At 37.6% G+C, this 13,802-nt stretch overlaps 2 protein-coding genes across 2 annotated transcripts; one reads left to right on the top strand and one right to left on the bottom strand.

Annotated features, from left to right (window-relative positions):
• The first annotated feature begins 1,597 nt into the window (after positions 1 to 1,597).
• Positions 1,598 to 3,587, top strand: LOC137881485 (fibroblast growth factor 23-like). Its single transcript, XM_068723451.1, has 3 exons — positions 1,598 to 1,825; positions 2,201 to 2,304; positions 2,406 to 3,587. Exons 1-3 carry the CDS (start codon positions 1,612 to 1,614, stop codon positions 2,829 to 2,831), a joined length of 744 nt encoding a protein of 247 aa, XP_068579552.1. The 5' UTR covers positions 1,598 to 1,611; the 3' UTR covers positions 2,832 to 3,587.
• A 468-nt stretch (positions 3,588 to 4,055) lies between these two features.
• Positions 4,056 to 8,857, bottom strand: tigara (TP53 induced glycolysis regulatory phosphatase a). Its single transcript, XM_068723267.1, has 7 exons — positions 8,733 to 8,857; positions 7,017 to 7,054; positions 6,818 to 6,939; positions 6,593 to 6,670; positions 6,349 to 6,459; positions 4,659 to 5,078; positions 4,056 to 4,573 (listed from the first exon to the last, which is right to left on the bottom strand). The coding sequence occupies exons 1-6, from the start codon at positions 8,768 to 8,770 to the stop codon at positions 4,689 to 4,691; spliced, it is 777 nt and encodes a 258-aa protein (XP_068579368.1). The 5' UTR covers positions 8,771 to 8,857; the 3' UTR covers positions 4,056 to 4,573; positions 4,659 to 4,688.
• Between the last annotated feature and the right edge of the window lie 4,945 nt (positions 8,858 to 13,802).

Raw genomic sequence — 13,802 nt, 5'->3', positions numbered from 1 at the left:
CACAGATTGTTAGAGGAACTGGGGGAGAAGCTGTGAATGCCTGTGACAACGTTAAACCTCAAGCCAAAGTCATGTTCAATGAATTACCATGAGTCAGTATGTGGCGCCCTCTTCTGGTGAAGGGCCACATTTAGAGGGATGTTAAAGCAAATGTATGGAAATGAAATGAAACTGAAAAAGACATTAGTGCACTTTATCTAATGGTGTCATTTTCCTGGAATTTCATACTAAGTTTCCAGGACACAGTTATGTGTTCAATTGGTACACTTCCAATATATTGATTTGAATGAAATGCTAAACTAACATAATACATAAATCGTTAATTAATATTGACTTGGGTTTAAATGGAGCAGTTCTTTCAAGGAAGTTTCTCTGAAAGTTAACAACTGCTTTTGCAACTCAACATAGCAAACTAAAAATAACTCAAACCTTCGTCTTTATTTCACCTATTATTAGTACTGAGTTAGTTCCTTCCAGGAAAGTTTCAAGACACGATTTACAAAGCAACAAACCTTGATTAAAAAAAGAAATGATACTCTATGTTTCCGTTACTGTTTATTCTCCTCATCAAGAAGCAAAATATTGCCACTGCCCTCCTGAGCACATTGAACCTTTCTCTGTGGTGTAATATTCTTCCAGGGAGCCGAACGTGTTTAGTCATGCCACTGATCAGTTCCTCTGAATATACCTGACTCACTGTTCAGATTGTAAAACATTTCTGGAGCAAAAAAGCCTGAAGAATATCAGTCGATCAAAACGTACTGAAGGAAGCAAGCGTGAGGTCAAGAGTCAAGAATTTTCTAATGATTCTCTAATGAGGTAAAATATATTAAAAACACTATAAATGAGGCTACAAAGCTTTCAGAAATATACACGCTGGTGAAAGGAAGTGTACATTTAATAATGAGCAAGGTAACAGAATGAAATAGTCATTAGGAGGTGCATCAGTAGTTTATACTTAAGTTGTAAAGGTATAATTTAATGTATTTAAATGATCAGGGTTGTTCTTTATACTACAGGATTTGCTGTGCCAGAACCCCAACTCTTCTTGTAATGTTACTCAGATCAGAAGAGATATTGTTGAGAATTTAAAGTCTGAATGAAACAAACTTCAAGTCAAACAAACAAACAGGACTTCATGAGTAGTTTGGGAAGCGTGTATTTCTTACCGTCTTTTTGTTGATCATAGACACGAGTTAAGTTGAACAACCGTCTCCATCATCCTTTCACATCTTCATCCTCTCTTCTCTGCCTCTGGAGTTACAAGTTTAATCTTTATGTTGGATTTTTTTTTTTTAAAGGTTTGATTAAAGAATAAATGATATGCTTCCATCTATAGCAGAATATTCCCACAGAGATGTTTCCATTTAGAGTGGTAAACTAATGTTCTCTTACACAGATACAATAGTATTCTCCAGCTTGAGCCTGCTGGAATTCTAGACGACTCTTAACCATGGAAAAGCTAGGCTTTGGGTCACCTTTGGTAAATGAGTCATTGACCCTCTGTTTAAATAGACCTGTTGGACTTTCTCCTCCTCCAGTAGCTGCTCACACACCAACCTGAACATTTGTGCTGCTAAGAGCAAAGAGAGCACGGCATCCCCATCGATCATGCAACCGGCTTTCTTCTCACTCATCCTGATTGCCGTACATGTGTCTGTACCGGTGGATTGTACACCGAGGCTCCGGGACCCAGAGCAGCGTTTACAACATCAGCAGAGCAGCTTCAAGACAGCAGCACATGCGGATACAGCAGCCGGTACCAGTCGTTTCTACTTGGAGCTGAGTGGATCAATGAGAAAAGGCATTTCCAGAAACGCTTTGGGTAAGTCTGCCTACATCCGTAAAAAAACACAATTTGTTTCATTAAGATTATTACGTTAATTCTAGAAAGTAAATGCCCTTTGAACGCTAAATGCAATCATTTGTCTGATTTATGCTTCATTTAATTTCTCAGAGGGCAATAACATGCTTTATATATATATATCTGTCCTAAATGTATAAAACAATGGACAAAAAATGTATTTATACATGATAAAAGTTTGGAAATACATGGATAGTGCATGTCATCTAAACAAACAAACAAACAATACTTCGGCCAGCCAGACATGTTCAAAATATTCTTAACAATGCAGTGCATAAGAGTTTATTTTTGTCATTTATAACTAATGATGGCGTGTTTAAACCTGCTTTCTTACAGTGATTTTACCAGTAAGAACAGCTACAAGCAACTTTGTGTCAATATTTGATTTGAAAAGAAAACGGTTCCTCTGTATGGACTCAAAGGGACGGCTGTACAACTCTGTGAGTATTTTTAGATGCACTTCATTTGAGTGACGTCAGGAAGTGGCTGCAGGGCAAACAGTAACATTTTGTATTTGTCTGCTTTTTTTTCCACCCAACAGAGGCAAAGGGACACAGAGGATTGTCTCTTCCAGCGCATTTGGTTAGACGTGGCGAACCACCGTGACGTGTTTTACTCTACAAGCGGGGGCCGGCTGCTCAAACTGAGGGGAGCTGAGCTGCGAGTTGCTCACCAGGAGCCACCTGAACCCTCCTCCGCCCTGGTGGAGAGGTTCCTGGGTCCCTTGGTAAAGAGACAGAGGAGGAGTGAGGCGGTGAACCCCTCTGATCCATTAAGATCACACTCACATCCCTCTCCTTCTGCCAAGGATCACAAGGATGCAGATCACCGGCAGCCCGATCAGGACCAGGCCGGTGCTGTGTCCAAAGAGACCATCACCTCCTGTGATGACCCCCTGCGGGTCTTACAGCCCAACGGGCCTGTCAGTCCAGTCAAGACTAATATTGCAGACCGAGCAGAACAGTAATGAGATACTGAACTTGAGTTTAATAAGTGAAAAGTCAAGCCGCAAGTCTTCTTGTTTGTTCTGAAGTCGCTTTATGTTTGACTACATAGTGCGAGTAGATGCTCTACTGGACTGCGGTATCAGTGGGAGCCACAGAATGACTTGCAAAGGGCTGGTAGAGTCAAAGTGACACTGCAGGGGAGTTTCTTAAACAGGAAAGCATTATATATTTTACAATTTCTGAAAAACAGATATCATTTCATAAAATCATCAGAATCTTCAGAATTTGTTTTAATGGACCATGTTACATCACAGCAGCTTGTACAGATCTTGTGTTTGAATAGCAGATGACGGATAAGTTTGGCAACATGCAGCAAGTTTGGTCCAGCGTCCTGCTGACCTCTTCCGTCAGTTAAATTTTAAACCTTGGGGCGGATGTGGCAATGTTTGTTTTGCATATGTAAAAATGTGTAATCTGTAAGTAATTATGAATATGTATACATACATTTGTTGATACAGTAAAGCTTTATACAAGGAGTTTACAAACTAAATAAAAATAGACCAGCGCATACTGAAAAGAAAAATCGTCCCTTTCCTAAGATAATACAGTCATAAACAGAATCAAATTCAGGTGCCGGACACCAATAATCACAGCGATGGAAAGATATTTATTTATTGAAATGTGTTAAATGACTTTCTTCTTAGCCTACCGTTTTATTATTTATACATTTCATGTTGTGTTATTTCTTATGTGAAAAAAATAAATGGTAACTACTCTGTGGATTGTCTGTCTGATTTGTCTATACCTACTTTCTATAGTAAATCCTTGCATATTGAAGGAAAGTCAGGAACTGGGAATGAATGTGGGTCTTGTGTTTTTAACTCTCCTCTTGGGTTCACGTTGACATTTGGGTCCTTTACAACAAAATACCAGGAAGTGCCTCACCAACGTTTTCTGTCAACATCTCTGTTGTTGGTTATGGCGCTTGCTGCACAGTCTTTTTCCCACCAACCAACAATCACATGGTTGATATGCACACAGCCAATTGGTTATATAACTGGCAAATATTAGACCTGGACAAATAATGTCCAAAAGTAGTAATGCACATCAAAGAAATGCAGACAATGATGCAAATGAAGGCGCATGCTGATTTAAATGGAAATGTTCCCGGCTTGGATATGTAATAAAATCAAAGATTTATTTTATGCAAAGATAAACAAATGAGAGCCAGAGTAGACTGAATGTGTGTTTTTCACAGTTTTATTGGGAAAAAGATCTTTCATCGCTGTTGGCAAGTTTCCACGGATACAGTACCTTACTATGACACAGAGACATGTAACGGCTACATTTTCTGATTTAATAAATATTCTAACCTGCTCAGCGTTCCTAGTGTTTTCAATTACAGGATCACAGAGACAACAGCTGAGAGTAGAGTGAAAAGTGGAGAAACCACATGCTACAGTACAACACACAGCATGCATGCACTGCTTCTTGCATGCGCTTGCCCCTGTTGACCCAAGCGTTCATTCCCAACAATGAAAAAGTCACTGATTTCCCAAAAGTCACTGTTGCAGTTCTGCTCTGTGTTCCTACGTAGGATCTATGAACTTCCGGAGAATAAATATAGAAACATGGACTCATTAGAGCACAAAGCTGCCCACATTTACAGTAATGAACAGCCAGACAAGTGATGACACTGCCCTGCAGCACAAACTATGAGTTGAAATAAAGGCGCTCAACTCACGAAACGGCATCATGTACCCTGAAAATAAAACAAATCGTATTTTTAAAAGCAAGCTTGTTTTGAACAACTAGGGAAATTGTAAACTTTCAGTGTTGCATCTTACCTTTCTCAAAAACCTCTGTTCATTTAGCGGCTACTTTTGAACATGGCCCCCCCGGTGGACGAACACACAGCGGATCCCTGACAATTTGAACCGGTCATCCTCTTTTCTCACGGTAAGCAAAAACCGACACAGACCTGTGTTGGGACTTAAAGTGAACATGTGTGCTTTGTCAGAGCCGGGAGGCAAGGAGCAATGTAACTCTTCCACAAAGAAACGCACAGCCACGCACATGTAGGCGCCGTGGGTGACGACCAAAGCGTGGACTGGGACACCCCTGACCCCGTCGTCCGCCCGTCCCTCCACAGGGGACGTTTCTGATGCAGCGCAGAAGGAAGGCTCATCCTCCCCTCTGTCGTGCCAGTGTTCAGACCCAATTTGCTGGAGAGTTTTCTCCAAAAACTCTTTGACCCGCTCTTTCACCTGAACAGAGCAAAAACATCGGTTATGAACTGTGCCACGCTTCTCTTGCGTTGCCTTTCATATGTCGTGGAAATGTGATGACCTGCAACTGTGAGGGATGGAAGATGAAGGTTGTCAAGACAACATAGTTTACAACCTTTCCCATCAAAAACACACAAGCCAGCTTTTCAGATTCGTCCTGATTCAACAACCTGTAACTGGTCGAGGAAAAGCTGGGAGGGAGGCGCGTAGCTGACACTGATTGGGGGCGCTTGCTGCTTACGTCAAATCCATCTTTGTATACCCGCATCATCATCATGATGTCACGTACTGGGATGGACCAGAGTTAACGTCCAAGCCGAGATCTAATGGATGAAGCCTGCAGGAGGTATTTCTTGAAATAGAACATCCCTCCTTCCGACGCCCCCGCACACACTTTCCTCCCACACAGCCGCTAACACAAAGAACACAAAGCTAAGTGGTGACTTTTTAATCAGGCGCAGTGACGAACACTCTGCAGTTGTTTGACAGTGGAAGGGCATGTACTTTGATCCTCCTGACTCACTCACACACACACACACACACACACACACACACACACACACACTGGTGCTCTGGCATCATCTCGATGCAAAGAGGCCCTGAGACAAGCATGTTGCATCCATGCAGAGAAAGGGATTTGACTGAGGAGATGAGTGTTTCCTGCCAGCTAGTGGTGGTGAGTGTACATTGTATCAGGGCATTCAGGCTGGATGTATATGAACAACAACTTCGTTTTACTAACTGCCAGTTGTATATATGTATATATATATATATATATATATATATATATATATAAACATACATACAGTATATACATATATTACATACATATATAGTTATTTACAAGTATTGAAGAAATCACATTGGAAAAATAAACCAAACCTAATCGTCTGTGATTCGGACCAGACGATTGGATGTGTCAAAAAAACACATTAAATCAGTTTTCTGTTTGATTTCAGTTGTTTATTTGATTCAATGTTGAAAGAAGATAAAATATGAAAATGTCAAAGGGGGTGAATCATTTTCTATGCACTGTATGCCAGTATAACTTACTGAAAGGGACATAATTTATTATCAGGACACAAACGTTATCCGATGTGTGAGGAGTCAATGCATAACGAATGACTGCTACCGAGCAGTATGTTTCAATTCTCAAACTGACAGAGAGAGAAATAAATACTACCTGTATAAATGATGCAATAACAGAGAAACAGATACTGAACTTCAACAGGCACAACCCCGGCCTCACCTGCTCCTGAGTCTCCCCCTTTGGAGGGGTGAAGTCTGGAAACGACTGACCCGCTGCCTCGGCCATCTCTCTCACGTCCTGCACCCGCTGCCCCTCAGCTGTCCCAAAGCTCTGAAAAATAACAAGTCACTGACTGGAGGACTCAGGTTCATCTATTAATAAGTAAATAGATCTGAAGAAAATGCTACATCCCGATGAAAAAACACGTTTTGTTGTAAAATCACACAAAAGAAATGCCACTCACTTTCTCTTTAAGTAAAGGGTCACACACCATTTGTACACCAGAACAACTACGGTTGTGTTTTATTATTGTTTCAGCAGTCTGGAAGAAATAATGCACATCATCATCATCATCATCCCATCACATACTAACATATGTGACATACTGACATTGTCTCTCCATACAGAAGAAGAGCAGACGTTTCCCACGCTAAGATAAAGGTCCATCTGTAAAGGTAAAGCATCGTACCTGCTGGGCCCGCAGCATATCGCTGACAAACACGTTGCTGAAGTCAACATCTTTGAGGTAACGGCCTGCTGCCTCGGCCTGCTGCAGCCCGATCTCAGACAAGGCCGAATCTATGGCCTGGCCTGTGTGGAGGAAGACGGAAAGATGAGAGTAAGACCCAGAGAAAACACGGGATAGTGCATCTTCAGTCGTACTCTACCTTGTAGCAGGCCTTCTTTATTGTACTGCGTTTCCCCACTGCAGAAAATAAATGACTTATCAATGCCAGAGTACAGAAGCTAATATCATTTACAGATTAGTTAAAGAAGCTCATAGAAGCTACGGTTCATAAATTTGATTTCATGCTTTTTACCATATCATACACATGGATATATTTCTCCTCATCATGTTTTGCTTAAGCACCTTGAAGTAGGGCAGATGATCAAACATCCTGTTAATTCAGGCTCAAGCTTTCCGGCATGTCCCCTAAAAGGTGGGCCCTGTTTTATTTGACAGTTGCCGTGGCAGTGTCAACTAGACATCAATTAATCTAACAATATTTTTTTTATTTGATTATTTAATCTTTGAGTCTATAAAACATCAGAAAACAGTTTTCACAATTTCCCAGAGGCCAAGATAACTCAAAGTCTTCCCATTGCTTGTTTTGTGTGACAGTCCAAAATCCAAAGCTATTTAATCTGCTCCGTACCAGTGGAGAAGCTGGAACCAGTCTCAGTCTGGTGATTAACTAAATCAAAACTCATTTTCACATGTTTTATGGATTCTGGTTTTAATGGCATAATTTATCTTGACACTAATGCACACCCATTTGATAGAAATGTTTCATTTAGTAGAAATGGTTCTACCTGTAACCTGGAAATAAATCTACAATAGGAAAAAATGGATTTCAGTTGTTTAATTTTATTACTAATATTATTATTATTATTATTATTATTATTATTATTAGTAGTGGTATTAGTGTATTCATATTAAACCAGATTTCTAAACCATATATTCTAGTGTTGAGTTTCCTCTTAGAGACAAGCTCTAAATTAATGTAGGTTCCCTCTGGTAAGCAGTGATGCATACAGTATATGTCCAAGGCTTTTATTGTGAAAGGTAAGCACGGAAATAGTGAAGTTGTAAAGAGCCACCACTGCAGTTATGGGTAGTGATACAAAGTTTTGCCGTCTTAGTTCAGATGACAGATTATTGAATTATTTTATTCATAAGTATAGGTGCAACTCATAACCCTCGGCTACCAGCTTACGAGCCAACTAGAGAAGAGAAAACATGAAGACTTCTATTTCCGGTTTCGTCCTTGTCGGGAAGCTTTATAGTTTGTACTGCAAAGATTATTTGTTCAAACGTGTCTCAGTTCCAGACCACCTCGTCAAGTGGTCGGCGTGATAGGACCACAATGCGTCTTGTTGGTCGTTTACAGCTGTATTCAGCGCAGTCCCCTCGTAACCCGATCACCAAGACGCACGTTAATGCCAGCTGTCATCAGGGTCATTGACACACGCTCGGGTTAGCATGTAAACAGCCAACGTTATGCCAAATGATGCGGACTGAGGACTGAAGTCATGCAACTTAGTTAACGTTATAACGCAATGTACTGACTTGCTAGTCTACATGAAGAGGCTTAACAAGTTAGCTACTATTTCCCACACATATGACATATATATATATATATATATATATATATATATATATATATATATATATATATATATATATATATATATATATATATATATATATAAATATATACATAGACCCATAACTTTATCAAAAATAACTTGTCTAACGTTAATAGGTCGAAGGAGAGACTACAGACTGACGCGGTCTATTAATAGGAGCAACAGGCAGCACTACTCGGAGCCAAACGTGACATTTATCATAAACACTGAATATGAACGTCAACTGCACTTACTGTCGAATAAGGCTCAGCCCAAATGTTAGCGCCTTCATGCTTTAGACTAAAGCCGTAGAATATCCCATTGACTGTGAGGTAGTTTAAAAAAAACTGCCTCGAGGACGACTTCAGCAGCAGTACTTGTCTCGCGCCTGGAGAGGTATTCTGGCACATAAAGGTAACACTAGACAAGCGCGTAATTTACGTAAAACAAAAACAAAAAAACTATTAGAGCAAAGTCACACCCGCTACTCTCCAATAAGATTGTATATAATACAAACATGATTGATTATTTAGAATAATGACTGATTGATTGATTTAATTATTCTACCATCTGGAATGAACATAATTGGAAACAAGTGGTGTGTGAGTGACCGTCTTGACAACTATTACAAGCATTTTCAGCATATCTGATGTTAAAAATTCTCCTTTTTAAGGTGATACAATTGGCCATGAAGTCTCACCATTATTCCCATAATTGTAGGCAGATGTCAGACCCCATTGTCACAGAAATAGGTAATTTTAGTGTTTTCTATAAACACATTTTTATATTTGCTTGATTTTAATAAAATTATTAATCAATAAATCAAATGTTTTATCAGTACGAATATACACTTTTTCATTCATTCATCAAAGCTGGTTTGAATGTGTGCAATATGGTTTAACTTTAAATTAATGCAACTCAAAATTCTGATGATTTCATTTATTTATTTTTATTGTATAGATGGTTGCAGGTAGATTTGTGTTTACTCAGTCAGTGGGAACTATTGAAGAGTCTTCAGGTTTGTCCAAATCCTGCGTATCTTTGTCCATTAATGTATTCATGAATATTCTCCACTCTTCAGTGCTATGGAGCCGGCTTCATATTCTTCTTTGCATTCTTTGGTTGATTGCATTGCCAACTTCTAGGTGCAAACTGACACCTACCATAATGGACAAGAGGATTTAGTTTACATTAGTTTGTAATACAAACGATACTAAATATAACAACATTTATAAAGGTGTATTATTGTTGTAGGATGTAGTTTAACTGTCAGTTGTGTTGCATGTAAAGGCAGATGCTTTTATTTGTCACACACCTGTAGATATACGGCCTCAATGGATGACATCTGGGAAGAAAAGGAACGTTATGCAGAACAACTGAGAGAGCATCTTCTCTGTGCTGAAGCTCTGAGGTATAGGACATGTGTTCTCATTACCAGCTGCGTTGTGTTCAATGTTGAATATTGAAAGCAACATATTTTGAATTCAATGGCCTCTTTATTCTTTACGAACTTCTTAGAAATTCATGAAATTTTAACAAATGGTCTGCAATAGACAAGGATATTCAGACATCAGCTTCAGAATACTGAAGCTGAAATTACAGCTCCTTTAGGGAGCTCATTTGTCTTCTTTGTTGGTTCTCAGAGAAAAGGCTCAAGGTGTTGGGGGAGGCACAGCACACTCGATGGAGACGAGGACATCAAGGTGAGGAGAGGTGGCCCGGAAAAACAGCTGGAAACTGCGTCAGTAAAATGAGAACATTTTTGTATTTGAATGATTTTGTGTCTGTTATGTGTTTTTGTGTGTGTTCCCGTCCTCCGGAAAAAAACGCAGTACTGCTCAAGAAAGTAAAGAAGTGTTTGGTTGTAAACTTTTATCCAGCACCCATGTGACATTAGCAGGCTTTGTCCAGCATACAGGAGCAAAAGGAAGTGCAGTGACTGTAAGTGACCCCGCTGCGGACAATATGATGGACTGCAGTACAAAGTGTGTTAATACTGAACGTGTCAGATGTCCAAATTGCACCAAATACGTGCAAAATCCCTTGGGTCCCCAGCAATACACCCTCAAAGTGTGAAGTACATAAAATGAACGGTTATCTAGATATGCGGTGGACATCCCCACATCCTTTTTTCGGTGTTTCTATGTTCCTGTGTTTTGTAAATGTTGGTGTAAATTACTTTGTTTTCTGTCCAGACTGAATGAACAAAGGGACTTGAAGAGCCCGGATGAGAGGAGAACTATGGAACAAACATTAGGAAACTATTAAATCAACTAGTATTAGAAGTTGTTGTAGTAGTTTTAGGAGCAGTTGAAGTTGTTGCAATAGTAGTTGTTGTAATTTTTGTTGTCGTAGTTATAATAGTATTAGTAGTAATTGTTGTAGCAGTTGCAGTTGTGGTAGTCATAAAAAGTCATACGATAGTATGTCATATAAATATCATAGTATAGTATGCCATACTATGACTTTTTTGGACATACAATACTATGACTTTTTTGGACATACAAATACTATGACTTTTTGACTTCTTTTGACATACAATACTATGACTTTTTGACTTCTTTTGACATACAATACTATGACTTTTTTTTTTACAATACTATGACTTTTTTTTACTTCTTTTGTCATACAATACTATGACTTTTTAACTTTTTTCATTATACAATACCATGACTTTTTTTTTTTTTTACTTTTTTCGTTATACAATACTTTGACTTTTTTGGACACACAATACTATGACTTTTTAATTACTTTTTTCGACATACAATAATATGACTTTTCCATGACTTTTTCAACATACTAAACAATTACTTTTTTGTCTTTTTTCGACACACAATACTATGACTTTTTAATTACTTTTTTCGACAAACAATACTATGACTTTTTCAGGACTCTTTCAACGTACTAAACAAGTACTTTTTGTCTTTTTTTGACAGACACTACTATGACTTTTTCAGGACTTTTTTAACGTACTAAACAAGTACTTTTTTGTCTTTTTTCGACATACAATACTATGACTTTTTAATTACTTTTTTCGACAAACAATACTATGACTTTTTCAGGACTCTTTCAACGTACTAAACAAGTACTTTTTTGTCTTTTTTTGACATACAATACTATGACTTTTCCATGACTTTTTTAACGTACTAAACAAGTACTTTTTTTGTCTTTTTTTGACATACAATACTATGACTTTTTAATTACTTTTTTCGACAAACAATACTATGACTTTTTCAGGACTCTTTCAACGTACTAAACAAGTACTTTTTTGTCTTTTTTTGACATACAATACTATGACTTTTCCATGACTTTTTTAACGTACTAAACAAGTACTTTTTTTGTCTTTTTTCGACACACAATACTATGACTTTTTAATTACTTTTTTTGACAAACAATACTATGACTTTTTCAGGACTTTTTTAACGTACTAAACAAGTACTTTTTTTGTCTTTTTTCGACACACAATACTATGACTTTTTAATTACTTTTTTGACAAACAATACTATGACTTTTTCAGGACTCTTTCAACGTACTAAACAAGTACTTTTTTGTCTTTTTTTGACATACAATACTATGACTTTTTCAGGACTTTTTTAACGTACTAAACAAGTACTTTTTTTGTCTTTTTTTGACATACAATACTATGACTTTTTCAGGACTTTTTTCGACAAACAATACTATGACTTTTTCAGGACTCTTTCAACGTACTAAATAAGTACTTTTTTGTCTTTTTTTGACATACAATACTATGACTTTTCCATGACTTTTTTAACGTACTAAACAAGTACTTTTTTTGTCTTTTTTCGACACACAATACTATGACTTTTTAATTACTTTTTTTGACAAACAATACTATGACTTTTTCAGGACTTTTTTAACGTACTAAACAAGTACTTTTTTTGTCTTTTTTTGACATACAATACTATGACTTTTTCAGGACTTTTTTCGACAAACAATACTATGACTTTTTCAGGACTTTTTTTCAACATACTATACTATGACTTTTTCATCACTTTTTTCGACATGCTACACTATGACTTTTAGTATCAGTTATGTAAGAAATTTCCTAATTGAAAGAAGAGCAATAAATAGAACTTGACGCTGTAGCCTAGTAACTCACTTTGTAGCCGCTGTAGCTTTCCAATGACGGTTCTGATGCGATCCTGTCCCTTTCAGAAGCTTTGTAATCCAGCATGGAATAAAAGTGTTTTTATAAAAGTTAGTTATCTTTGTATCCATCTTCAAAGGAGTTGTTGTTGTCGTTAGCCATCAGCTAAAGCCAACTAATGGCAAGATACTATATCCCATAATGCATTGGGTTGAATATGTTGACAAATCAGAGGCTGTGTTGCTGTCTGGGTAGTGTGCGTTTCAGTGCTGATCTCAGAGGCCACGCACAATGGAATCACTTTTACACCTTTTATTTGGCTTCTGTAATGTAAATAGTTTTGATCTATGTTGGCTACAATGTTTATTTTACCCTGACCAAGGCCTAGAAGAACAAATTCCAAAAGCCAAAAACTCTTGTTCACTATTGTGTTATGTGTGATTTGAATTAATATCTGAGATTCAATTTCCCTTTTTGTTTTTCTTTTGTATTTGTTATGGTGATACAACTATTTATACATTTATGTGGAATCACTGTAGGGTACATAGTCTGATAGCCAAGTTTGTCCTGAACAAAGAGATTTAATTAACATGATTGTGCATAACAGTGTTGAGATTATACATGTATTATTACAAAAGGCGACCAGGTGGACCAAAAAGTGGAAAAATGTCTTGGACATTAGAGGGCTTTAAAACCAACATGAAGTGTCTTAGCATGGAGTCAGTCTTGCCTAAGAAATAAAAAAAGGTATGGAAGTTGGAATGGTGATTGTGTCTTATTTATTTTCTATTTATTTATTTATTGTGCTTCTTATCTTAGACATTGTAGTAAAGTACCTAGAGAATTAATGGAATTTCAAAAAAAGGGAAATAATTTAAATAGTCTGTATATAATTGTTGTGGTAACAGTGTCTATTATAGTGGAGCTTGGAGTGTCTAAACATTGTAATAGGAGATACATTTTCAAATATTAAACACATTAAACAATCTTTCTATTCCAGCAAGTCTGTTGCTTAATGTCTGATAATCAAATACATTCACACATGCCACCACTAGAGGGCATAAATAACACACCTGGCCTTTTCACACAAATCATCCAGCTCTATTTGTGACATTTCGCCACACATTTTATTATCTGGTCAAGCCAGGCCCACTTGGGGACCCAAGTTCTAACCATCCTTCAATCTCACTGCTACGTACAGTAATACATGCGTCAC

The sequence above is a fragment of the Cebidichthys violaceus genome, unplaced genomic scaffold (assembly GCF_023349555.1).
Source record: "Cebidichthys violaceus isolate CVI_PGR_0920_01 unplaced genomic scaffold, fCebVio1.0.p SCAF_3, whole genome shotgun sequence".
Taxonomy (NCBI): Eukaryota; Metazoa; Chordata; class Actinopteri; order Perciformes; family Stichaeidae; genus Cebidichthys; species Cebidichthys violaceus.
This window is presented reverse-complemented; position numbering and strand designations above follow the sequence as displayed.